Source organism: Neovison vison, chromosome 2 (genome assembly GCF_020171115.1).
Source record: "Neovison vison isolate M4711 chromosome 2, ASM_NN_V1, whole genome shotgun sequence".
Classification (NCBI taxonomy): domain Eukaryota; kingdom Metazoa; phylum Chordata; class Mammalia; order Carnivora; family Mustelidae; genus Neogale; species Neogale vison.
Genome location: NC_058092.1, coordinates 31,811,569 through 31,837,619, shown reverse-complemented (window position 1 = coordinate 31,837,619; position 26,051 = coordinate 31,811,569). Strand labels below are relative to the sequence as shown.

General features: G+C 39.8%; 1 protein-coding gene and 1 pseudogene across 13 annotated transcripts in view; one reads left to right on the top strand and one right to left on the bottom strand.

Moving 5' to 3' along the window:
* SCMH1 (Scm polycomb group protein homolog 1) overlaps positions 1–26,051 on the top strand; it is a 171,028-nt gene that overhangs the window by 124,030 nt on the left and 20,947 nt on the right. For 11 of the 13 annotated variants that reach the window (XM_044237958.1, XM_044237959.1, XM_044237957.1 and 8 more), the window contains 2 exons: positions 4,649–4,881; positions 8,437–8,563. The exons of 1 other annotated variant lie outside the window; for it this stretch is intronic. In XM_044237958.1, coding sequence (XP_044093893.1) covers positions 4,649–4,881; positions 8,437–8,563 — 360 coding nt within the window. The remainder of the gene's footprint in view (positions 1–4,648; positions 4,882–8,436; positions 8,564–26,051) is intronic. One more of the 13 variants, XM_044237965.1, reaches the window with a different exon arrangement.
* LOC122898502 lies at positions 9,567–10,972 on the bottom strand (annotated as a pseudogene).

Sequence of the window (26,051 nt, the reverse complement as noted above, 5' to 3'; positions counted from 1 at the left end):
TACTTACTGAGTATAGTGTTCTATAGATATCAATTAAGTTGGTTGGTTAATTGGTTATTTATGTTATTAGTCAGTTAACTGAGTTATTCAAATCTTTCCTATCCTTACTGATTTTTTTTCAACTTCTAAACCTATCAGTTACTGAGAGAGATATGTTAAAATCTCCAACTCATAATTTGGATTTGTTGGTTTGTCCTCTTTGTTATCTAAACTTTTGCTTTATATGTTTTGTGTTATTAGGTCTATGTAAATTTAACTATTTAATCTTGATGAAATATTCCTTTTTAGTCTAGTCATACTTCTTGCCTTAAAGATTGACTTGTCTGATAATAATATAGTCACATGAGCTTTATTTTGTTTAATGTTTACAGAGTATATGTTTTTCCATCTGTTTGTTTTTATCTTTTTATCTGTTATATTTCAGGTGTCTTTATATTTCAAGGCCCTCCTATAAACAGATATAATTGAGTACTGGGGGGCAGGGTTGGTGCAGAATGTTAACTTTTTCCTATTGTTTTATCTAATCCACTTGTATTTAATATAATTATTAATTTGGATTTAACCATTTTGCATTTTGCTTTTTGTTTTCTCTTTGAGTTCTTCCTCGTTTCTCTATCCTTCCTTTCTTGCCTTTTGGATTAGTCAGGTATATTTATTACCCCATTTCTCTCTCCTTAGCTTTTAGGTATACGTTCTTATGTAATTCTTTTTTTTTTTTTTTTAAGATTTTATTTATTTATTTGACAGACAGAGATCACAAGCAGGCAGAGCAGCAGGCAGAGAGAGAAGAGGAAGCAGGCTCCCTGCTGAGCAGTCAATCCCAGGACTCTGGGATCATGACCTGAGCTGAAGGCAGAGGCTCAACCCACAGAGCCACCCAGGTGCCCTTATGTAATTCTTTAACTAGTTATCCTGTGCAAATATGTATCCTGGACTTACCAGAGTCTTCTTTAAATAAGTATTTTGTAACCACTGCCCAAGTAATGGAAAATTCTTTAAAAAGTTTGGTTGCATTTGTCTCCTCCTTCCATCTTCTGTGCTGTTGCTTTCATATAATTTACTAATACATACATTATAAACTCTACAAATCGTTGTACAAGTTTTTGTTCTAGTCAGTTCTTGTTCTAAATTCTTTTGTATCTAGCACTTTTTTATTTGTCCTTTTTATGCTCTTCATTTCTTTCAGTTCCGTCCTTCTGCCTGGGATTACTTTTCCTTCCGCCGGAAGAACTTCCTTTTTATTTCCTGGAGTTTAGATTTGCTAGTGACAAATTCTCTCAGTTTTGATTTGCCTGAAAAATATTATTTCACCTTCATTTTTGAAGGATTTTTTTTCCACTGGGTATAGAACTCTAGGTTGGCAATTTGTATATATTAGCCCTTTAAATATATCTCTGCTGCTTCCAACTTCTGTAGTATCTGTTAGGATGTCAGCCATCAGTCTTATTGATGCTCCTGTAAGAGTAATGCTTCTTTTTTCTGATGAAAAAAAAAAAATCTCTGTTTTTCATTTCATTTATATTTTATCTTTTATTTTCAGCAGTTTAACAGTTATGTGTCTTGGTTTAGTTTGAGGGACATTTTTGGAGGGGGAGATTTTTGCTGCTTGTAGATTGCTGAGCTCTTCTTTCATTGGTTTCTAAATATTACATTTGCCTAATTCTGTCTTCTCCTGGGATTATAGTTATGCATATTTTGGATCCATTGACTATGCCTACATGTCTCTAATGCCCTAATCTGGGTTTTTTCCCCTATATTTTTGCTTCACGTTGGATGTTTTCTATTGATTTTTCTTCAAGTTCGTTAATCCTTTCTTCTGATGGATCTTGTCTTCCCTTAAATCCATCCAATGAGTTCTTAATTTCTCATGTTACATTTTTAATTCCAGGATGTTCATTTAATTTTTTATATAGATTCCAGTTTTCTGTGTGTGTTATCTTCTCTTACATTTTGTTTATCTTTTCCTCTACTTTCTTAAACATATTAACTATGATTTTTTTAATTTAACTATGATTATTTTAAAGTCTCTGTTCCATTATCTGGATCATATATGAATCTCCTTCTGTTGTCTGTATTTTCTCTTGATTACCAATCACTTTTTCTGCCTCTTTTTACATCTAATATTTTTTGTGATATACTGGATATTTTATATAAAATAACTGTTGAGGCTCCAGCTAGTATCTTCCATTAGAAAGAATTCTTTCTTTCCTCTGTTTGCTAATAGGATAAGGGCCTATTCCTCCCAATCTAATCATGGATTGAGCTAGTCCAGGTCTGGATTATATCTGTGGCTTATACCTGTTTCTTGGGTGTGGGCCTCCGGGGCTCTTGATTGAGAACCTAATAGGTCTCTCTGTTTTCTCAGTCCTGAAAAATTGCAAGAGATTATCCTACCTTTAGAGGTTAGGGGTTTAGTTCTTTAACCTTTTACTCCTTACAATTTCAAAATATGGCATTTTTCTTGGAGAAGGGATATGTGTTTGAGGTAGACCTCCTCCATCTAGTAGGACCTTATTTATCCCTATAACCACAAGATTAAAGGAGATTTCATTCTACCTTGTAGAAGCTCTCAGCCTAGCTTCATATATCCAATGTGCAGGCTCAGAACTTAGCAAGTGTCCCATGGGGAAAATTGGCCACACATATGGAGCTCAAGTTCCAATCTGTCACAACAACTTATTGGATTTCTCTCTCCTCCAGTAGAGGTCTTCTGCACAGACCACACCTGATCCTCAGTTCATGCCCCAAACTGGCAAATGTCCTTAGGAAAGAAAACAGTGTCAGCTACCTCAGAAGCCTTCTCCACTCATGTCTGGCATTCCAGTTCATCTAGTCCTTGTGATTTCTACAACACTGCAGTGTCTCTTCAAAGAATGTACCTGACTTTTCCTAACTGTGCATTAGCAACACCGCATTGCCATAATCTATTACATCCTGCCTAGACGCATAAGCAGCATTACCCTCTAACTGTGCACTATGATTAGTTTATAAGCCAGTCTCCCTAGTTCTTCTCACACAGCTTCCCTTCATACTTAGAATAATATCAGATTCATTTTCACCATCTGCAGAGTCCTACCCAATCTTACTGCTACTCCTTTTTTTTTTAAGATTTTATTTATTTATTTGACAGAGAGATCACGAGTAGGCAGATAGGCAGGCAGAGAGAGAGGGAAGCAGGCTCCCCACTGAGCAGAGAGCCCGACGAGGGACTCAGTCCCAGGACCCTGAGATCATGACCTGAGCCGAAGGCAGTAGCATTAACCCACTGAGCCACCCAGGCACCCCTGCTACTCCTTTTCAAACCTGATCCCCTGCCACTCCTTTCTACTCACTCACTTCTAGCTAAACACTGACCTCCTTACCATTTCTCAACCCCCCGACATGTTCCCGTCTCAGAATCTTTGCACTTGTTATGTACCCTCTACTTGAGAGGCGCTTTTCTCAGGTTTTCATTAGGCTTTGCCTTTATTTCATTTGGGACCTCTGTGTAAATGTCACTTCCTCAAAGAGAACTTTCCTCACCCCTCTCTCTCCTTACCCTCCTTTAGTTTTCACCATAACACTTACCTGGTATTATAATGTATATTTATTTGTCTGTTTTTTGTCTCCCCAACTAGGAGGTAAGCTCCATCACAGTGGAAACTATGTTTTGTTTACATATACTAAGTGCTCAGTAACTATTTGTGGAATAAATTAGATGTGCTTACCTTGAAGCATTCTCAATTTAAGGAGAGGATGAATGGTTAGGAGTAAAATTGAAAGTGCCCTAACATAGATGTCTCCAGAATGCTTTGGAGGTAGGGTGGTACTGACTTTGTTGGGGAATGGTCAGACAAGACCTCAGTGAGGAGGTGACCCTGGAGCTGAGAGTTGGAATCTGAGTATTGATGTTTTCTTGACAAAGAAGAATAGGGAACTCGATATACATGAATAAATTGGTGTTCAGAAAACAAGTGGCTAGAACACAGTGGAGGTGTATGTCAGGAAATGATATCAGGCATAACTGCAGAGTAAGGCAGGGATTAGGTACCAAAAGTCCTTGGATATCAGGATAAAGAATTTGGACTTTACATTAAAGGTCATATGGAGCAAAGATTTTTGAACTAAGGAAAGATGCTGTCAGATATATGTATTTCCATGTGTTTCACTATCATTGCAATAATCACATGAAAATTTTAAGTAGATTGGTGTAGAAAATGCCTAACTTGCTTGTCAGGGCCCAGTGTCAAAACATAAGTCCTTATCCCAGTTCACTGTATAACCCGGAGAAGGCATCATTTCCTCTGCTAAGCCTTGGATCTGCATTCTTAGCAGGAAGGGATTGTAGGCTTCTAAAGTCATTCTGTCTCTGAGCCTATGATTCTGTTTATATGCTTTAACTAGATGCCTTGGGGAGAAAAATTTAATATTTTCTCTGCATCTGCCAGAAATAATTAAAACTTCCAATTCTAACCAATATAAATTCAGTTCTCCTCTGAGATTTTCCAACATTTAGGTCAGATACCAGGAAACCAGCTTCTTGGGATAAAACTACCCAAGCAGAAGTAACAAGTCTTCCCTACCCCACCTACCCCACCCCCACCCCTGCTGTTTGGGATGGGAATGCAGGTGGGAGGAGGGGGTGATAGAATGAGTCTTTTTCTTGCAGTTGTGATTCCAAAGAATCCTTATCCTGCATCTGATGTGAACACTGAGAAGCCCAGCCTCCACAGCAGCACCAAAACTGTCTTGGACCATCAACCAGGGCAGAGGGGGCGTAAACCAGGAAAGAAGCGGGGCCGGACACCCAAGCCCCTAATTCCCCACCCCATCTCTACCCCATCCAAGTCAGCTGAACCTTTGAAATTCCCAAAGAAGAGGGGTCCCAAACCTGGCAGTAAGGTAGGTAAAAATGTGGGTTTCCTAGAAAGGGATAAAGGGTTATAAAGGGGTAATGCACCCGTATCCATCCATCTTGGAAAGGGGCATGTCTGGCCCTATTTTCCACCTTGTGTATGCTTTTAACAGGAATTTCCTAAATTGTCATCCCTGCTTATCTCCTTAACTGGGAGTTGGTAATATTAGAGATAGGATGGTGTGGATAAGAAACAAATTTTGATTTTGAAAGCTACTCACATTTGAGGGAATTCTGGTCTAATGTCTTCCCTAGATGGAGGACCCTGCTCCTAATTGTTAACCTATCCGGAGTAGATGCCCAGGCGCAGGAACAGAAACAGAAACCTGACTCTATAAATGTATTTCTTTTTCTATCCCTGCCCCTTCTTTTAAAAAGAAAGAAAGAAAATTACCGCGTAAGTATCAGGCTCTGTATCAGACACTTTCACATACATATCACATGATGATCACAAAACTTAGGAGATGGGTAGTGTTAATGTTATCTAATAGTTAAGTAATTTAAGACTTAGAGATATTAAATGACTTCCCTAAGGTCACATAGCTAATAAACAACAAAGGCTCCAGAGATGGGGCTCCAGATGTTCTAGTTTAAAGGTCACTGCTGCCCTGCCATGGGTACCACAGGCACTCTCCCACATTTCCTGAAGGAGATAACACTTAGCTCTCATGCAGGAAAAGACTGCTGAGTCAAGCTTCACTGAGCACTGTTAACTGCAAGTACCACCTTTTAGTCATGACCAGTTCTTCATTCATGTCTTCCCTAGGGAAACCATTGATTAAAAATTTCCTCAGCTATTTCTCTATGGCTTCCTTTACCATCACCTTCTCCACTCACTTTTTGTTAAGGGATTTCTTTGCAACTCCTTCCCGAACTAGACTACCTGAGTTTCAGTATGGAAATGATACCTAGTTCTCCTTGGACACCCCTTTCTGATGCCATGAGTTCTTCCATAAGTTTGATTGGTTGGTTGGTTGGTTAGTTGGTTGGTTGGTTAATTGGTTTTGTTCTGTTTGTTAATTTCAGCTGACTTCAGTTCTTCTAGAATATAAGCTCCTCAAGGTCAAGAACCTAATCTTGATCTTCTCTTTTTCTCCTGTAGTGCCTTCCATCTCAATCTCTTTGGAGATGTTCAATAAATGCAGGATGGATGGATGATTTTAGTTATGATGTTCTAATTGAGATTATCTCTTGTTTATTGGCTTTGAATTCTTGGTGGCACATCCTGATCTTTCTATGTAACACATATGCTCCTGATCTAACCCCTAACCCAGGTCCTGGTTCATTTTTATCTCCATTACTCTCTTCTTGTTCTTCTGCTATGGAGAGAGACTGAAAGCTCTAAAGATTCCAGGGCCAGAGAAGCCAGGCTTTTGATGATGTGAAGACATTTTAAGGACATCCAATTAAAGAGGGAAAAAAACTTGTAAAGTTTCAAAGACAAAACCAGAACTAAAAAGTAGAAACTCAAGTAGACAGGCTTTGTCTCAACATAAAAGGAACAGTTAAATGTATCACAAAACGGATGTAGTGATCTGCCAAAAGAAAGATAGAAAGGAATGGAGGGAGGAAGGAAGGAAGGGAAGGAGGGAAGGTAGAGATCTGTCAATACCATCATTAGAGGCATTTTGTCAGGGGCTGGATGACTCAGATGGGATGGATGTTTTCAGGAAGAGGGAAGTAGGAAAGGGATGGTTGGATTAAGTGGCCTTTAAGATCCTTCAAAACCTAAACACTATGATTCTACGATTGCCCCGTTCTGCTTCCTCAGGCAGTCCTAAACATAGTAATAACCAAAATCCCCTTTCTTTCCAACTCTCTTGAAAACAATAATTCTCATCTTATCCTATATTTTATGGGCTGGCATTTGGCTCACTAATTCTCCCTCCTGTACTTTTGCCTACTTCTATAAATGTCTATGCCTTCCACTTAACTCTGACCCTTCTGTTCCTTTCTGGAGTAAAGTGGTCTCATGATGAGAGCAGAGGCTTCAAAGCTAGACAAACAGGTTTATACCTCATCTCCATTTGTTACCACTTGTGTGACTGTGGAAATTTGAATAAGGCTCTGAGCCCGTTTTCTCGCCAATAAAATAGAGATGAGGTAATATATGAAGAGATATAATACATGTAAATGGACCTATCTCAAACAGAAATGCCTTCCTTCTCTCTGCTTTCTGCTACAATATTTGGGCACTGAACTCACCAGGCTTGTTCCTTCAGGGACCCCATGGAATTACCACCAACTCTGTGAAGTTGAACTGCTATTTCCTTTCTTCCCTAACTCCTTGCTTATTTAGACTTTGACTTTTGGCGGTATCAAAAAAATTTTAAAATGAGGAAGTGTCCCTGTCCCATGTATGCTTTGAATGTTTCATAAGTGTTTGCATGATAACTTCCACAGACCAGGCCATTGTATCTATGCCTGCTGTCACTGGTGCTATTGCTTTAAATAATATTCTCCTAGAAGCCAGACAGGTTTATATAGCTCCCAGCAGTGGCCCCTACATGGGACATTTAGTAAAAAAGGGATTTCTGGATCTCAGAGATAATTACGTTTTCCTTGCTTTCAGAATGGCTTTTAGAAAACTATTTCTTGAGAAGAACCTTCTGAGATCTTTCTCCCCTAGAGACTGCCCTGAACAGCATAGAGATGTTAGATCTTTCTCAAATCATTTTTATTACTTCCCTCAATATTGGTATTCTGTACTGCGTGCTTCATTGGAAATATTTATTGAGACATATCATATGGCGATTGCCATGCTAGGAGCGGTACTCAGAATTAGACCCTCAAGGAGCTCCAGGCTAATAGAGGACACCAGTATGTAAATATTTATGACAATACATTGTGACAGATGCAACACAAAGTACAGACATAGCACAAAAGATACTAACTGGAGGAAATCTAGAAAATTTTCCTGGATAAATAGATATTAATAAAGATAATAATTAATAAAGGGGGGGCATTCCAGGCAGAAGGGACAGTTTATTACTCTAAAGGAATGGCACAGGTAAAGCTGCAGGGTTTTTAGAGAAGTCATTTAGTTATTTGGACCTTAGAGTCTAAAGTTTAAGATGAAAAATGGCAGTTGATGAGCTGAAGAGGTAGGTAGAAGAAGGAGTCTGCAGTTAGGGGAAGGGACATTTCCCTTTTTTAAGAGAGAAGCAAAGTACAAAATAATGTCAAAGTAGGCTTAAGCCTCAGCATTTTTTTTTCCTTTTTTTGCTTTTGTCTGCCCAACTGATAAAGAACCTGGTATTTCAAATGATAATATTGAATCTAGTATAAAAGATATAAAAGACTGTGAGTTAAGCTCTGGCTTGATAGGAGTCCAGAATCTTATAGGCAGATTCAGAAAATATTTACTAAGCATCTACTATAGGTAAAGCTCTAGGCAAGATTCTGTGTGGAAAACAAAGATACAAGAGCCCCATCCACAGAGATACTTCCGTCTCATGGGTGAATTGAGAGCTAAGAAGAGAGGAATCAGAAAACAAGTTACCTGTCACAGGTAGCAAACTTCTCCCCATCCATTTTGACAGAGGAAGCCTCGGACTTTGCTGAACCCACCACCCACCTCACCAACAACCAGCACCCCTGAACCGGATACCAGCACTGTACCCCAAGATGCTGCCACCATCCCCAGCTCAGCCATGCAGGCCCCCACAGGTAAGAGCAGATCATGTATTAGCTGCCACAAGCCCCAGCACCCCCATCTCCTTTCTCTTGTCTTACACCAGTAGTTAGCAAACCCCCCCCCCACAAACCCATCCATTTGTAAACCTAAATCCAATCTTTAAACAAATGTTTTATCTCTGGCATTTGAAATAGTTTCAGAGAAACCTTCATCGTTTCAAAACAATGGAAGGAACTTGGGTAGATGTCCTATGATCTCAGAGTTGGGAAACTGGGGCGTGGGGGTGGGGTGGAGGTGGGGCCAGCCCCAGGAACCTCCATCCTCCAGTTTGTATTCATATGCATCCTTTCCAGTTCTGGGTGCTCCCTGTGTACTGATCCTTTCCAGAATCCTTCCAGCATCACAATAATCCCACCACCACTCAAATACGTGTGCAACTGCTCTGATTTTTTTTTTTTTTTCTCGTGAAAATAGTCTTTACCAGATATTTAGGAAACAGGATTGTCAGAGTTATTTCTCCTTAGGAACCTTTCCACAGGGCTGTTCACTCAGACTGCACAACTGTAAACCAATAAGCTGCCTAGGAAGACCTTAGCAATTTAAAATCATTGAGATACTTTATAGCTAGAGTTTTTTCTGTAAGTACTATTTCAAAGTAGAACTTACTCTTCTGACTGTTAAAGAAGTGGCACAAAATTATGGTAATTAGCTTGGCTTTTTGTGATTCTTTTCTTTCTTTCCTGGGGGGAATTCAGCCTTTCCACAGCCACTTGAGTTTCACAGAGCTCTTAGTCAAAGACACACAGCTCTTCCTCGAAGATACCAGGGCTGTGAGCCACTTCACCGCCTGGGGCTCCTGGCTGGCCCTCAAGGGCGCACACTTCAGTTAGCACAGACTGGGAAAAGAGCTCCTGCTGTGGCAAGAGCCAGACGCTCTAGGGGTTTTGTCTACAGAGCCAGCTTTTGAGGTATTCATTTGATGTGGTTTTTTTCCTTAAAGGAGTCCTTTTTCCTGTAGTGTAACTGCCCCCATTGTCAGCAGTCATTGTCTTCCTAGCTTGGCCCCCCTTCCCCTTCCCAGGCTTCAGACTCTCCCTCAGTAGTTTCTGCTGCAGCAGATTTTGAGGAAAACTGCATCAGTGGTGAAACATCATCCTTGGGAACCATCATCTCTGCCCTCAATTCAGGTAAAATAAAAATAGTCGCTACAGGCTTCATTTCTGAGATCATATCAACAAGCCAGTTCAAGTTAGGATCTTGTAGTGGCTTCTTTTTTACTTGAACTGGTAAACTCTCCTAAACCCAGTTCTAATGGAACCTTAAGCCTCCTTCCTTGTGACACTTTTGGTGGCTTGGTTTGGTCTGGCTCATCGCACTTTGTACAAGACTGGTCTTTAGAGGTAGGCTTGATTTCAAAAGCTTGGACTCTTCAGTGAGTGGAAGGAAGCAGAGTAGGAATGGCCTTTGGCTCCCCTGAGGTAACAGGTCTTACAGCCGTGGTTCCACCTCCAGGTTTATCTCAGAATTTTAGGTGCTGGGCTGTCATCCCACGTCTCTTCCTCAGCATCAGTTAGTGAGCAGAGACTTGCAGCGCAGGCTTCTGCAGGACAAATAGGTACATTGATGGTTTGGTTACAGACTCTTTTGGCTAGTAAGGTCACTCTTCAGCCTTTTTAGGCCTTAATGGGAAGTTTTCACTGTCTTCTGAGGTCCCTTTTACATATGAGATTCCATTCGTGGGAAACTTACCAAGTCGAGAAAATCAATCACCTTCTGAGGAAGGGTCTGTAGTTTCCGTAGAACTTGAGGCAGTGCGTTCGAAGCTGTTGGTTCTTTCTCCTCCCACCATCACCTCTGGTCCCAGGAGAGAGCCCAGCGCTCTTGGGCTGTGAAGAGTAACCAGTACAAGGGAACCGCTGGTACCGTGCTGGCCGGGTGATGCCTGAGGCAAGGTGACTTTCTTCAGCCACTCCTGGGTGAAGAGCTCCAGGGAGGCCTGGAGGTGAGACAGGAGCACCTTCCACATGTGCTCGCTGTGAACCTCAAACCTCTTGAGCAGCACGTGACCGGAACAGGGCCAGCGAGAGCAGGCGAGGGGCTTCTGGGTTTCTCCCTGTGCATTGTTTTCAAGGGACCAAGCAGATGAGGAAGAAAACTCTTAAAGGCTACTGGCCCTGCATACAGCAACTGATTAAGCAGGAGAGGCACTGACCATGGCGCTATTCAGTCCTCTCACAAGCAGCTGAAATCGAAAGAATTCCATTTTTTTCATCTTTTCTCTTCAGTGTTAAACTTTTCAAGAAATTCACAACTTCTAGAAAATCATTCCTGAAGAAGTCATGGGACAGTAAGGTGCAGAGTGCTGGCTGACATTTTAGAATGGAATTCAGCAAGGTCTGTTGAAAGCTGGAGAGAGCGTCCACCAAAACTGAAATCCAGAATTACCATTAGTTCCCAGTGAGTGCCGCCTTCTTTTCAGGACCTCTATAGCTGGAGATTGATGAGAGCAAAAACTAACCTATTAAATCCCAAACAAAGCCCTGGCTGATTTTTTTTTTTTTTTTTTAACATCATCGGTGGTGGCAAACCTTGTTAATATGAGAGTGAACTTGATTTTGGAGAACAACCAATGAACATGTGATTCAAGGTACAATGTGGTGGCTGCAGTGGGCAGGTAGTCAACCGGGGCCATGCGTGTCTGCTTCCGTTTCATAAACCAGCCATCTGGGAAGATAACTTAAAAAGAGCTACACCACTGGAATAGATACACAGCCTTCCCAGGGGAATACCAGAAAGAACAGTGCTCGTTTCTTATCTGAAAAGTAGAGATACATATGTGAAACCTTACTCTGATTACTCTGCAGGTCCTCCACCTTGTTTAGAGAAGTTGAAGGTATGGGAATGGTCCCTGGGGAAGTTAGCATAGTCTTTTCCGTAGGACGTAAGTATGTTTCCACCCAAATTCTAGAACGCTAGAGCTTGAAGGGAAGGCCAACTCTAGTGTCTTCACATAACCTATGAAAGACCACATATAGCCTTCCTGTGGTATTTATGTCAGCTCTAGTAAGGGTCCTACTACATGATTTCTCCAGGTACATCATCTACATCTAACTCCAGCCAATTCCGGGGTTTGCCTAGTCCCAGAGTGTCATTAGATTAATGAACAATGGCCTTTACCCCAAAGCTCTGTGGATGAGGAAGAAAAAAACAAATACACACCTTGGTAGGAATATTCTGTCTGTCTTCCCACTTCATGGCATACCCCCCAAATGCCTGTCTATTTGCTCAGGTCTCCCACATCATTCTAGATACGACTACGGTGCCTGTGTGCCTTTTCAGCAGAACCTGGAAGACCCACAGCAATGGGGGCTTCGTGACTATGCCACACCATTCCATTTAAATGTTGTACATCCATTTACATCTGGCAGCCACTGAGCTGGTATCCCTCCCTCAGCCTGAATCTCAGAGCCTAGGAAAAGTGGAAACTTACTTCATGTCTCTGTTTCCTGCTCCTGGCCAGACTAGGGCAGTTTTATTGACTTTTTATTGCGTGGCCATCCTCTGCCTGGGCTTTGGCTTATTTTGAGTGACCTTGATCTCACTTCCCTTTCTGAGCCTCAGTTTCCACACTTAATGCAATGGAAGGATTAGTTGAAGTTGCCTTTTACAGACTCTTCAAATGGTAACAGTAAAAGCTATCCTGGATTGAAAGCTGCGCGCCACACTGTATCCTCTATACCTCCCTTGCATTTTTTTACCTGTGCAATACTTTTTAAGAGTTAGTTTTATTTTTTATCAGTTATATATATCCTCATAATTTAAAGGAATGACAGGTTTTTAAGAATTACGATACAAAAGACAAAACAAACTGGCTCCCTTTTCCCCTGTCATTTACTTCTCACCACATGCAATCACTTTTTTTTTTAAGATTTTATTTATTTGGGCACCTGGGTGGCTCAGTGGGTTAAGCCGCTGCCTTCGGCTCAGGTCATGATCTCAGGGTCCTGGGATCGAGTCCCGCATAGGCTTTCTGCTCAGCAGGGGGCCCGCTTCCCTTCCTCTCTCTCTGCCTGTCTCTCTACCTACTTGTGATCTCTCTCTGTCAAATAAATAAAATCTTTAAAAAAAAAAAAAAAGATTTTATTTATTTATTTGACAAGAGATCACAAGTAGGCAGAGAGGCAGGCAGAGAGAGAGAGGAAGGGAAGCAGACTCCCCGCTGAGCAGAGTGCGATACGGGGCTCGATCCCAGGACCCTGAGATCATCACCTGAACCAAAGGCAGAGGCTTTAACCTAGCGAGCCACCCAGGTGACCCTGCAATCACTTTTTTTTTTTCCAATCTGCAATCACTTTTAATTCAACCGATTGTCTTATTTACCTCCATACGTTGTTTTTATGCTTACATTTTATGTGTATTGTTTTTATGCTTCAGGCATTTTTTTAACTGACAACCTACTTTAGAAGTTAACTCTTATTAATCTCCTTATCCACCCACATATACTTCCCTATCTTAATACCATGGTATTATCATTTTGATTAGAGTGAAATTTAGTATTTTGTCATTGAAATCTATAGAATGCTATTTTTAGTTGAGCCAAGTAGTGTATTATGATTACTTTTCCTTTGTTGCACATTTTATTTTCAGAGTAAATCTTTATGTGTTTCATATGTGTTTATGTGTTTCAGATTTCTTTATGTGTTAATTTTGCTAGTACTTAATAATTCAACTTAAGCTCTGTTACTACTATGTACATCTCTGTGTTCAAGCACAATATATATTCTGTCCATTTCAAATTCTCAAAAAGAAGTCTTCCAAAGCCTTCTGAGTTCCTTGACATCTTCTTCACCACCCTTTTGTGTTATTCCCAGTTTGCTCCTTCCCAGTCTTTGTCTTCCCATGTAAATCTTAAGATTTCATGTTTAAGTTTTTTTTTTAAGGGTTTTTGTGCTGGGTTTTTTTTTTTAAGATTTTATTTATTTATTTGAGAGACAGAGAGAGAGAGAACATGAACGGGAATGGGAGAGGGCAGAGGAAGAGGGAGAAGCAGACTCCCCGCTGAGCAGAGAGCCCCATACGGGGCTTGATTCCAGGACCCTGAGATCATGACCCAAGCCGAGGGCAGAGGCTCAACTGACTGAGCCACCCAGGTGCCTCCTGTTTGTTTTCTTTGAAGCTTCTCTTCATCCCTACTGTTCTACAGTCTTACCTAGGATGAGACACTGCCATGCGGGACCCTGTATGTGCCCATCCATTCTTTAGTTTCTTGAAATTTTTAAAAATTCTTTCACCAGTGGTTTTCTCCCACTTCTTTGTCTCTCTGCACTCCTTCTGGCATACATTATTCAGATGCTGAACCTCTTGAACTTGTCCTGTTATATTCTTAAGCGTCTTTATTCTTCTCCCTATTCTTGTTGACTTTTTGTTCAACTCTCTCCAAAACTTCCTTAAGTCTATCTTCCAGACTTTGTATTGAGCTTCTCATGTCTAGCATCTTACTTTTAAAGTATCATTATTCATGACTCTAGTGGCATTTCCCAAAGGGTGTTTGGTGGAAAACCAGCCCTGCAAAATGATCAGCATTAAAGAATTTTACATACATTTAAGAAAGACTTATACGGTACTTCCCCGCTCTTGGATATTTGCGACTGTAATGAAGTGCTCTTTTTGTTTTCTGAATTTTTTTGCTAGACTGTTTTTTTAGGCTCACAGCAAAATTGAGCAGAAAGTCCAGAGATTTTCCATATACCCCTGTCTCTACACATTCATGGGCTTCTCCATTATCAACATCCCCCAGCAGAGTAAGAAGTACGTTTGTTTCAAGTAATGAACCTCCATTGAAACATCATTAATGCCCAAGGTCCATAGGTTACATTAGGATTCTTTCTTGGGGTTGTACATTCTCTGGGTTTTCACAAATGTACAATGACATGTATCCACCATTAGAGGATATACAAAATAGTTTAACTGCCCTAAAAATTGCTGCCCTAAAATTCCTGTTCAACTGTTTTTGCCCCCTAACTCATGGGAACCACTCACCTTTTTACAATCTCTTTAATTTGGCCTTTTTCAGAGTGTCATTTAGTTGAAACCATGCAGTATGTAGCCTTTTCACATTGGCCTTTTTACTTAGTGATATACATTTAAATTTTCTTCATGTCTTTTTCATGCTCATTTCTTTTTAGGGCTGAATGATATACCATTGTCTGACTATACCACAGTTTATCGATTCACCTACTGAAGGACATCTTGGTTCCTTCCAAGTTTGGGTAATCATGAATTAAATGACTATAAACATCCATGTGTAGTTTTTGTGTGAACATAAATTTTAAATTCCTTTGGGTAAATACCAAAGAATGAGATTGCTGGATCATATAAGAGTGTGTTTAGGTTTTTAAGGTTTTGAGAGTTTAGGTTTTGACAGTTCAAACTGTCTTCCAAAGTGGCTGTTTTGCACTCCCACCAGCAATGAATGATAGTTCCTTTTTCCACATCCTCACCAGCATTTGATGGTGTTCGTGTTCTGGATTTTGGCCATTCTAATAGGTGGGTAGTGGTATTTCATTGTTTTAATCTGCATATTCCTGATGACATACAGGAAAAAGCATCTTGTCATGTGCTTATTTGCTATTTGTGTATCCTCTTTGGCAAGGTGTCTATTTAACAGAATTGGCCCCGTTTTTAACTAAGTTGTTCATTTTCTTACTGTTGAGTTTTTTCAATTCTTTGTATATTTTAGAAAATAGTTCTTTATCATTTTTGCCTTTTGCAGATATTTCTTCCCACTCTATGGCTTTTCTTCTCATTATATGGATTGTGTCTTTCACAGACAGAACATTTTAACTTTCATAAGTCCAGCTTATCGATTATTTCTTCCATGGATCATGCCTTTGGTGTTATATCTAAAAAAGTCATTACTGGGGTTCCTGGGTGACTGCTCAGTCAATTAAGCAGCTGCCTTCAGCTCAGATCATGATCTCAGGGTGCTGGGATCGAGCCCCAATGTTGGGCTCCCTGCTCAGCAGAGAGCCTACTTGTACCTTTCCATCTGCCTTCCGCTCTGCCTATTTGTGCTCTCTCCTTCTCTGTCTAATAAATAAATAAAGTCTTTAAAAAATTAAAAAAATAAAGAAAAGTCATTGCCAACCTAAGGTCATCTTGTTTTTCTCCTATTTTATTTTCTAGGAGTCTTACAGTTTTGAATTTTACATTTAGGTCTGTGAACTATTTTGAGTTGATTTTTGTGAAGGGTGTAAGATCTGTGTCTAGATCCTTTTTTTTTTTTTTTTTTTTGCATGTGGCTGTCCAGTTGTTTCAGCACCACTTTTGAAATGACTATGTTTTTCTCTATTGCTTTGTCTTTGTTCCTTTGTCAGAGATCAGTTAGATATGTCAGTGTGGGAGTGATTCTCAACTTCCTATCTGTGCCATTGATTTGTCTGTTCTTTCATACTCTCTTGATTACTGCAGCTTTATAGTGAGTCTTGAAGTTGGGTCCTCCAAACTTGTTCTTCTCCTTTAATATTGCATTGACTATTCAGAGTGGGGTTTTTTTTGCCTCTCCATATATAAACTTTAGACTCAGTTTGTCAGTAGCCACAAAATAACCTTCTGGGAGATTGGAATTGAATTGAATCTGTAGATCAAGTTAGAAAAAAACTGACATCTTGACAGTATTGAGTCTTCCTGTCCATGAGAATGAACTGTCTCTCCATTTATTTAGTTTTCTCTTTCTTTTTATTTTGGTTTATTTTATTTTATCATAAGTGTACTCTTTAATCCCCATCACTTACTTAACCCATCTCCCCACCCCTTTCCCCTCTGGAACCAAACTCAGTCTGTTCTCTATAGTTAAGAGTCTGTATGTTAAGAGGTTTTTTTTATTATTATTTCATTCATCAGTGTTTGTAGTTCTCCTTATATAAGTCCTGTACATATTTTGTTACAGTTATACCTAAGTATTTCATCTTCAGAAGTACTAATGTAAATAGTATTATGTTTTTAATTTCAAATTTCACTCATTTCTTACTGTTATATAGGAAAGCAATTGACTTTTCTATGTTAACCTTGTATCTTGCAACCTTACTGTAATTGCTTATTAGTTCCAGGCATTTTTTTTGTCAATTTTTTCACATTCTCTACATAGACATTTGTATCATCTGTGAACAAAGAGTGTTTTATTTCTTCCTTCCCAATCTGTATATGTTTTATTTCCTTTTCTTATTGCATTAGTCAGGACTTCTAGTATAATAATGGAAAGTTGTGGTGATATGCTTGGGTGGCTCAGTCAGTTAAGCATCCAACTCTTGGTTTCAGCTCAGCAGGCAGAGAGGCAGGCAGAGGCGGAGAGAGAAGCAGGTTCCCTGCAGAGCAAAGAGCCCGATGCAGGGCTCAATCCCAGGACTCTGGGATCATAACCTGAGCTGAAGACAGTGGCCCAACCCACTGAGCCACCCAGGCATCCTCTCTGCTTCTATTTTCTAAAAGAGTTTCTAAACAGTTTATTGGGGAAAGTCTCTTTCTTTTTCTTTTTTTAAAGATTTTATTTATTTGACAGAAAGAGATCACAAGTAGGCAGAGAGGCACGCAGAGAGAGTGGGGGGGGTAGGCTCCCTGCTGAGCAGAGAGCCTAATGCGGGACTCGATCATGATCTGAGCCGAAGGCAGAGGCTTAACCCACGAGCCACCCAGGCGCCCCACAGAAAAAATTTATTTCTTAAATGCTTAGCAGACTTCACCAGTGAATCCATCTGAATCTGGTGCTTGCTATTTTGGAAGATTATGAATTATTGATTCGATTTCTTTAATAGATATAGGCATGTTCAGATTATATTTTTCTTCTTGTATGCTTTTAAAGATTGTAGATTCCATGGATTGGTCCATTTCATTTAGATTATCAAATCTGTGGGCCTAGAATTCCTATGTTATCCTTTTAATGACCATGGATCCATAGTGGTATATACCTCTTTTATTTCTGGTAGTAGTAATTTGTATCATTTTTTCAAAAATTTAGCCTATAAAGGTTTATTAATGTTAATTGTTTCAAAGAACCAAATTTTGGTTTCATTGATAATTTTTTTCTTCTATTGACTTGTTTTCAGTGTCATTGATTTCTCCTTAATTTTTATTATTTCTTTTCTTATGCTTACTTTAGATTTAATTGGTTCTTTTTTCCTAAAGTAGAAGCTTAGATTATTGATTTCAGATCTTTCTTCTTTTCTAATATGTTACATTCAATGCTGTATACTTCCCTCTATCCACGGCTTTTGCTGCATCCCAGAAATTTTGATAAGTTTTATTTTTATTTTCATTTAGTTCAAAATATATTTAAATTTCTCTGGATATTTGTTCTTTGGCCCATGTGTTACTTATAAATAAGTTGTACAACCTCCAAATATTGGGGTATTTTCCATCTACCTTTCTGTTACTGATTTTTTTATTTAGTTCTGTTGTGGACTAAGAGCAAACACCGTATGATTATTATTCCCCATAAATTTGTTAAGGTATGTTTTGTCTTCATGAATGTTTCATATGAGCTTGAGAAAACTGTATGTTCTGCTGTTGTTGAGTGATGTAACCTGTAGCTATCAATTATATCCAGTTGATTGATGATACTGTTGTATTCAAACATCCTTACTGATTTTTCTGCCTTCTGGATCTGTCCATTTCTGAGAGAGTGATGATGAAGTCTCCAATTATAATAGTCGATCCTTCTGTTTATTCTTGGAGTTCTTGGAGTAATTTTTACCTCTCATATTTGATGGTCTGTTGTTAGGTGCATATATGGTAAGAATTGATATGTCTTCTTGGGTAAATGACCTCTGTATCATTATGTAATGCCCCTCCTTATCTACAGTGACTTTTTCTACCCCTTTACTTCTTAACTATATGTCTCTTCATATTTAAAGTGGGTTTCTTGTAGGCAGCATATAGTTGGGTCTTGTTTTTTGATCCACTTTCAGAATCTCTCTTATTTTTTTTGAAATTTATTGATTGATTGGTTGATTTGAGGAAGAGAGCAGAGCAAGCAAGAAATCGATTAGGGGACAGGGGCAGAGGGAAAGGGAGAATGATACAGGGCTTGATCCAAGGACCTTAGGATCATGACCCCAGCTGAAGGCAGACACATAACTAACTGAGCCACCCAGGTACCCGAGAAATCTGTCTTTTAATTGGTATATTTAGACTATTGATATTTAAAGTGATTATTGATATAGTTAGATAAATATCTACCATATTTGTTCACTCTTCTATTTTTTGCCTTTATTCTTTGTGCCTATTTTTGTCTTCTACTTTTTCTCTGCCTTGGTGGTTTTAATTGAGTATTTTATGATTACGGTTTTTCTCCTTTTTTAGCATATGTTATACTTTTTTATTTTTTAGTGATTACCTTAGAGTTTATTTATTAGTATATTAGAGTTTATTTATTAGTATACATTTATGACTAACCCAAGTCTGCTTTCAAAATCACTGTGTCACTTCACAGATATGATTCCCTCATATGATTACCGTCATTCATTTCATTTACACATAAGTGTAAATAAGCATGTGTATATATCCATAAGCATACACGATCAAATACATTGCCATTATTTTTATTTTGAAAAAACTGTTATCTGTTAGATCAGTTAAGAATAAGAAAATTAAGTTTCTATTTTGCTATCATCTATTCCTTCTCTAAGTGCTCTTCCTTTCTTAAGGTAGATTTTAGTTTCTGATCTATATTATTTTCCTTCTCTCCAAGGAATTTCTTGAACCTTGCTTGCAACGTAATCTAGCAACAAACTTTTTTCCTTTTTTTTGGTCTGAGGAAGTCTTTATTTCTCCTTCACTTTTGAAGGATAATTTTTGCAAGGTGCAGAATTCTAGGTTAGTGGATATTTTCCTTCAACATTTTAAGTATTTCACTCCAGTCTCTTCCTGCTCATGTGGCTTCTAAAGATGTAATTTTTAGTGTTGCTCCTATGTAGGCAAGGGGGATTTTGCCTCTGATTTCTTCCTAGACTTTTTCTTTGTTTTTGATTTTTTGTAATTTTTATGTAATATAAAATTATATAAATATAATTTAAATTATATAATTATATATTCTATAATTTATATATGTTATATTATATAATTTAAATTATATAATATAAATTATATATATATAATTTTTATGTAGTTGTAGAGGGTTTCTTGGTGTTCTCTGATCTTCCTGGGATCTGTGGTTTGGTATCTGATATTAATTTGGGGAAATTCTCTGTCATTGTGTCTTCAAAAATTTCTTTTGTTCCTTGCTTTCTTCTCCCTGTAGTCCTACTGTGTGTGGTGTTCCCACAGTTCCTAGATGGTCTTTCGGCATTTGTTTCAGTCATGTTTGTCTTGGCTTTTTCAGTTTGGGAAATTTCTATTAATATATCATTAAGGTCAGTGATTCTTTTCTCAGCCATGTCCACTAATGAGCCTGCTAATGAGTCCATCAAAAGTTTTCATTTCTGTTACAGTGTTTTTTTTTAAATTATGGTTTCCAATTTAAAGATCCCCATCATATAGTATCTTTTATTCTTAAAGATTTTATTTATTTATTTGACAGAGAGAGATCCCAAGCAGGCAGAGAGGCAGGCAGAGAGAGAGGAGGAAGCAGGCTCCCCGCTGAGCAGAGAGCCCAATGCGGGGCTCGATCCCAGGACCCTGAGATCATGACCTGAGCCGAAGGCAGCGGCTTAACCCACTGAGCCACCCAGGTGCCCCTGTTACAGTGTTTTTGATCTCGAGCATTTCTTTTTTATTCTCTCTTAGAATTTCCATCTGTCTGCTTACATTGCACATCTGTTTTGCGTGCTGTCTACTTTACCTTTAGAGCCCTTAGCACATTAATCATAGTTCTAAACTCCCAGTCTAATAATTCCAACATCTCTGCCATGTCTGAATCTTAAGTTCTTAAACTTTCCAGTCTAAGGCTAGTTTCTTTTGTGTGTACTCTAGTCTTGTGCTCTGTCTCTTAAAACTGCAGTTTTTGCCTTTTGGTGTACCTTGTAATTTTCCTCTTGATGGCCATACGTGATGTACTAGGTAAACGGAGTTGTTATAAATAGGCCTTTAGTAGTGTGATGGTAAGGTGCTGGGGGAGGAAAAATATTCTGTAATCCTATGATTAAGTCTCAGTCTTTGGTGGGGGCTCAGGCCCCTAGATGGTGAACTTCACCAGTATTTCTTATCCTCCCTGCCCTTAAGTGGGACAGGATGGCTGGAGGGGGCTGGAATTGAGTATTTCTCTTCTCCCAGATAGATTAGGCTCAGATAAAATCCTGGCAGGATTTGGTAAAATAGCTGTGGTAAAACAGTTTTTCCTGAGGGCAGACCTTGTTAAGAAGAGTAGAACACTTTGGCGTGTTTTTAAATGGTTCCTTTTCTGCACTTGCTGCTGGAGGCATGAGGGGATTTTTCTCTAGTATTCACTATGAGAACATGGGCTGAGCTCCTGAAGGTAACTGACAAAACTGTGGGATACCCCTCCTCCATAAAGGGGTCCCCCTGGAGTTTCTAACTCTCAGACTTGTCCACACTAAACTTGCAGCGATTCATCAGATGCCGTTTAGATTTTCCTACCCTGGCACTGGTTACTATGGAGATTTATGCTTATGGGTTTCTGCTTAGTAAAATGTGATTTTCAGTATTCACCTATCTCTCCAAACTTGGGGGCGGCAGCACTTTGCCCTGTGACCTCACTTCTCTGAAGGATCTAAAAAGGATTGTTAATCTTTCCATTTGTTCAACTTTTCACTTGTAATTAGGATGGAGTGACCATTTCTACGTTCCTTAAATACTGAACCCTTCTCTGATGTTTTGTTTTGTTTACAACCTTTGATTTCATGGCTGCAGTACAAAACTGAAACATGACAGTTATAAATATCTTTACAATCTTAAGATTAGGAAGAATTTTTAAAACAAGACAAAAGCATGAACATTAAAAAAAGGTATATAACCTTTTATATGTCAGAAAAGGGCAATATCAATATATTCAACTGTTAATTTTAACATTAAGACAGCTCATCTCGGGCGCCTGGGTGGCTCAGTGGGTTAAGCCACTGCCTTCGGCTCAGGTTATGATCTCAGGGTCCTGGGATCGAGTCCCACATCGGGCTCTCTGCTCAGCAGGGGGCCTGCTTCCCTTCCTCTCTATCTGCCTGCTTCTCTGCCTACTTGTGATCTCTGTCTGTCAAATAAATAAATAAAATTAAAAAAAAAAAAAGACAGCTCATCTCTCTTCCATGTGGCATCATTTGGGGTGGCTTAGGTGGGGCTGGAGGATCCAATTCCAAAATTCACTCACATGGTAGCAAAATTGGTGCTGGCTGTTGGCCTCTCCAAAGAGTAGGCTTGGGCTTCCTCACACCATGGTTGCTGCATTCCAAGAGCAAGTGTCCCAAGAGACAGGAAGTGGAAACTTCCATTTTCATAAAACTTAAACCCCCAAATTAGCATAGCATCATTTTCACCATATTCTACTGACTAAGCAGTCACAGAGCTCAGATTCAAGAAAACAGACCCTACTCCTCTATGAGAAGAGGGTCAAAGAATTATGGAACAATTTAAAACCACTTCACTCTACTCCCTGGACATAAATTATTACATTTTTCCTACTTGGGAAATTTATTCTTCTTGCAAGATTCTTCATTAAAGTTCCATCCCCTTATAACTCTTGATCCTAGGATTGCATTATCTGAATCAGATCCAGGAGCAAATGAAACCTCTCAGGTGCAGATTCTCGAGTGTAATAGCTCCTTGAGTATAATTCTTCTCAATCTGAAGGTCTGTGAACTAACAAAAAACATTGTCTACTTCCCACATACCCAGCATACAATGTTGGGACAGGCTTCGGATAAGTTATAAATAAACACTCGTTTAAGAGGGAGCAGTCACTGGTCTATAGAAATTCTGAAATCCAGCTGGGCACATGTTGCCAGTTCCTTAACTAGATCCAGTACTGCTTTCCTGGGGTGGTTTTCCATGTGCCTTGGTTTTGTCTTCTGAATCATCCTTCCTTTTCTGTAGGAACACTGAGATTGCGTTCTTGGTTTTCATCCCATCTTTGAAAGGTTTGGGTCTTAAAGGATTCTTTTCATTTTGTACCATTTCTGTCCCTTTTAGTCTGAGCTGGCAGTGCTTCCACCAGAATGATTCTCTCAGAAACTTGAGGGGTTTTCTATGAATATTGTTGAGATTTCCTTCATTAGACAAAAGCCACACCTCAGATCTTTTGAAGATAAGCTCTTCTCTACTTCAGGCTTCCTATATGGCTGCTATGAGACAATGCACTTGAGATTCTTAAACTTACCGTTTAAGGGAAAGAATCTGCAAAACTGGCCCTTAAGATTCTTAAAGGGCCTTTTGGTCAGAAAGAGTATGAAGCGTAGTCTTAATCATTCTGGCCCCTTTAAATATTTTATTGCTCCATTCTGGATTTGACCCTTTCTTTATTTGGAACTGTTTGTCTTCTGGAAGGACTGGAAATGAGAAGCACATGTGGACTCTTGAGTCCTGGGCTTTTTTATTTTTAATGGTTTTTTTTTTTAAGCTTATCTCTCTCATTTTGCATTTTTTATCATAGGCAGTCAGAAGCCACCTGACACTTTCATTACTTTGTCTGGAAATCTCTAGCTTTTTTTGAGTCCTCCAGCTACATTTACTTCCTGGTTCCAGGTTTGTGAAGGCGACAGTGTTGTCACACTCTAACTCACTACCCAGCAAGTGTCTCCCATCCTCCATCTTCTAATAAGGTTTTCCCACTTGCCTTAAGCTCTCACTGGCAGCCTCCCCAAAACCTGTAGGCATCCATTCTCACATTTCTAAGAGAATCATTCTGGTGGAAGCATTGTCAAGGTAGACTAATGAGGATAGAGATGGTACAAAAGGAAAAGAATCCTTTGACCCCCCAACCTTTTATAGGCTTCCTTCAAGCCCCTTTATGCTTTCACTCATACCCTTTCTGGGGCCTTTATTGCTTCCTGCTTCCCCGGTCCCAAAGCCAGTGCCATGTATGTTGGACTTTTGTTAATGCAGCACCCTTTTTCTGGTACCACAATCCTTTTCAGTAATCTTTTGCTTCATGGCAAACCACCACCAAACTTCTTGGCTTAAAACAACAATGTGGGCTAGGTGGCAGTCACTTGCATCTTTTCCATGCTGTGTCAGCTGAGGTGGCTTAACTAGGATTGGAGGACCCCCTTACACCATATGGCTGACAAGTGGGTTTTGGCTGTTGAATTCTCTCCACATAGGCCTCTCCACAGGGTGGCTTTGCCTCTTCATACATGGTAGTTGGGTTCTGAGAATGGATGTCTCAAGAAAGAGGACATGGAAACTGTCAGCTTCTTAGTTAAACCTGGGCCCAGAAACTGACACAGTGTCATTTCTACATAGTTTGTTGGTCAAATGTCACAGAGTTTGATGAAAGAGTTGTCAAAGGTTTGGGAGCCATGTCTTTATTTATTAATTGATTTAATTGTTGTTGTTGTTGTTGTTGTTGGCGGAGGGAGCCACATTTTTAAACTGCCACGGTCTTCTAAAGGTTTTATTATAGTTCAGGGGTGTCTGGGTGGCTCAGTCAGTAAAGCGTCTGCCTTCAGCTCAGGTCATGATCTTGGAGTCATGGGATTGAGCCCCATAAAAGTCGGGCTCCCTGCCCAGTGGGGAGTCTGCTGGAGATTCTCTCTCCCTCTGCCTCCTCCCCCAACTCTTGCTCAGTCACTTTCACCCTGTCTTTCTCAAATAAGTCTTTAAAGAAAATAAAGGTTTTATAGATTGCCTTTTATATTTCACCCTTTAATCCATGTAGAATTTCTTTTTTATAGTCATCACTGGACTGGTTTTAATTTTTCCTTTTCATGTGTTTTAATTAAGTAAAATTTACATGCAGTGAAGTGTACATATCTTAATGTATAATTAGATGAGTTTTAATCTGTGTAAGCACCATGTAAACACAACCCCAGTCAAGATAAAAGTCATTTCTACCCACCCCCTAGAAGTTACATCATGCCTCCTTATGGTCAGTCTTCTGTCCTAACTTTATTCTGATTTCTATCCCTGGAGATTGGATTTTCCTGTTCTTGAACTTAATATATGAATGGAATTATACTATATGTACCTTTTGTATCTGGTTTCTTCCACTAAAATTAATGTTTTGAGAAGCACGCTATCAATAGTTCACTCTTTAGTACCGCTCTGCTATTTCCATAAATGAATATACCATAATTTGTATATGTGTCCTCTTGTTGATGGACATTTGGGGTGATTCTAATTTTAGACTGTTACGACTAAGCTGCTATGAACATTCTTATGGCTACGAACATTCTTTTCGTAGATCTAGGCCTTCGTTTATTTTCACTACTCTTCTTAGCTCTTTGAGTTCCTACATTTTTACTTGTTTTGTTTTCAGTGAAGGAGTCAATCATGACATGCAAGTCCTAGCTATTACTTAACAGAGGTCTCCCAGTCCTTCTTTCATTAGATCTGCCTTCATACCCACCTCCAGGGACAAATGCCCATTCTTGGGCCTTTTGTGAATTAGAAATGACACAGCTGGTTTCTCATCTTTGCCCATTCTTAGTTAAAGATTTGGCTCTCTTGGGTCTGCTTAGCCAGTTGCTACTTTGCTTATTTGCTCTCTAGCTTCCAAAATTTTAAGCTGACTCCTTTATTGTCTGGCTTATTTTGGAGAGTTTTAGGAGAAAACAGAGTCGAAGGCATATTTCAGTTCATCTTGCTTACCCTCTACTCTTTCCCTTTCTCACCTTCCACACCCTGCCTTTCTCTTACTATTTTCCATTTCCTTCTCTCCATCTTGCTTTCCCTTCGAATGAGGTGAGGAGTCCTCAGACAGCATGTGGCTCAGCGCCCTCAGTTTGCAGAGGCTAAAGGCGCGGCCCCACAGACGAGGACGGCCGTCCGTCCCCAGCCAACACAGCTCCCGCTCTTAACTCTTTTGCCTTTAGTAGCAAGAAAGACCTTTGCCCACCTGTTCCTCTTTCAGTTAGTGATCCATGGCAGTGTGAGAAAGCAGAGTGCCCTGCTTGAGTGGGGCCTGCAAGGCCCATCAGAAGAGAGAATGTCATGGCTGACCAGGCTGCCGTGGGTCCTCTCCAGAGAACGAAACAGCAGCTCTGTGGCAGACCGCCTCTCACTCCTGAGCCCCCTCTGCTCCCTACCTAGCCCCGTGCCAGGAAGAGGGCTGCAGTAGGAGAGCGCCCAGCTGGCGTGACGGGAGGAACTACTGAAGCAGACGACACTGTCTAACTGGGCCCCTCAGGCTCATTCTGTGCTTTTCTTCATTGCCATATTGGTCTGTTTTACTACGTTCTTTGGGCCTGAGTGTTAATAAAGAAGAGAACAAAGCGACTCCAAGGCCCAGAACAGAAACCAAGGCAGGTGACCTGTGCTGTGACCATTCTAAGTACAAGGCCAAAGACACACCAGCATGCTCTGGCTGACAGTGCCATGGACCGGACCTCTCCTTACACAACATGAGAGATCCAAGGAGTG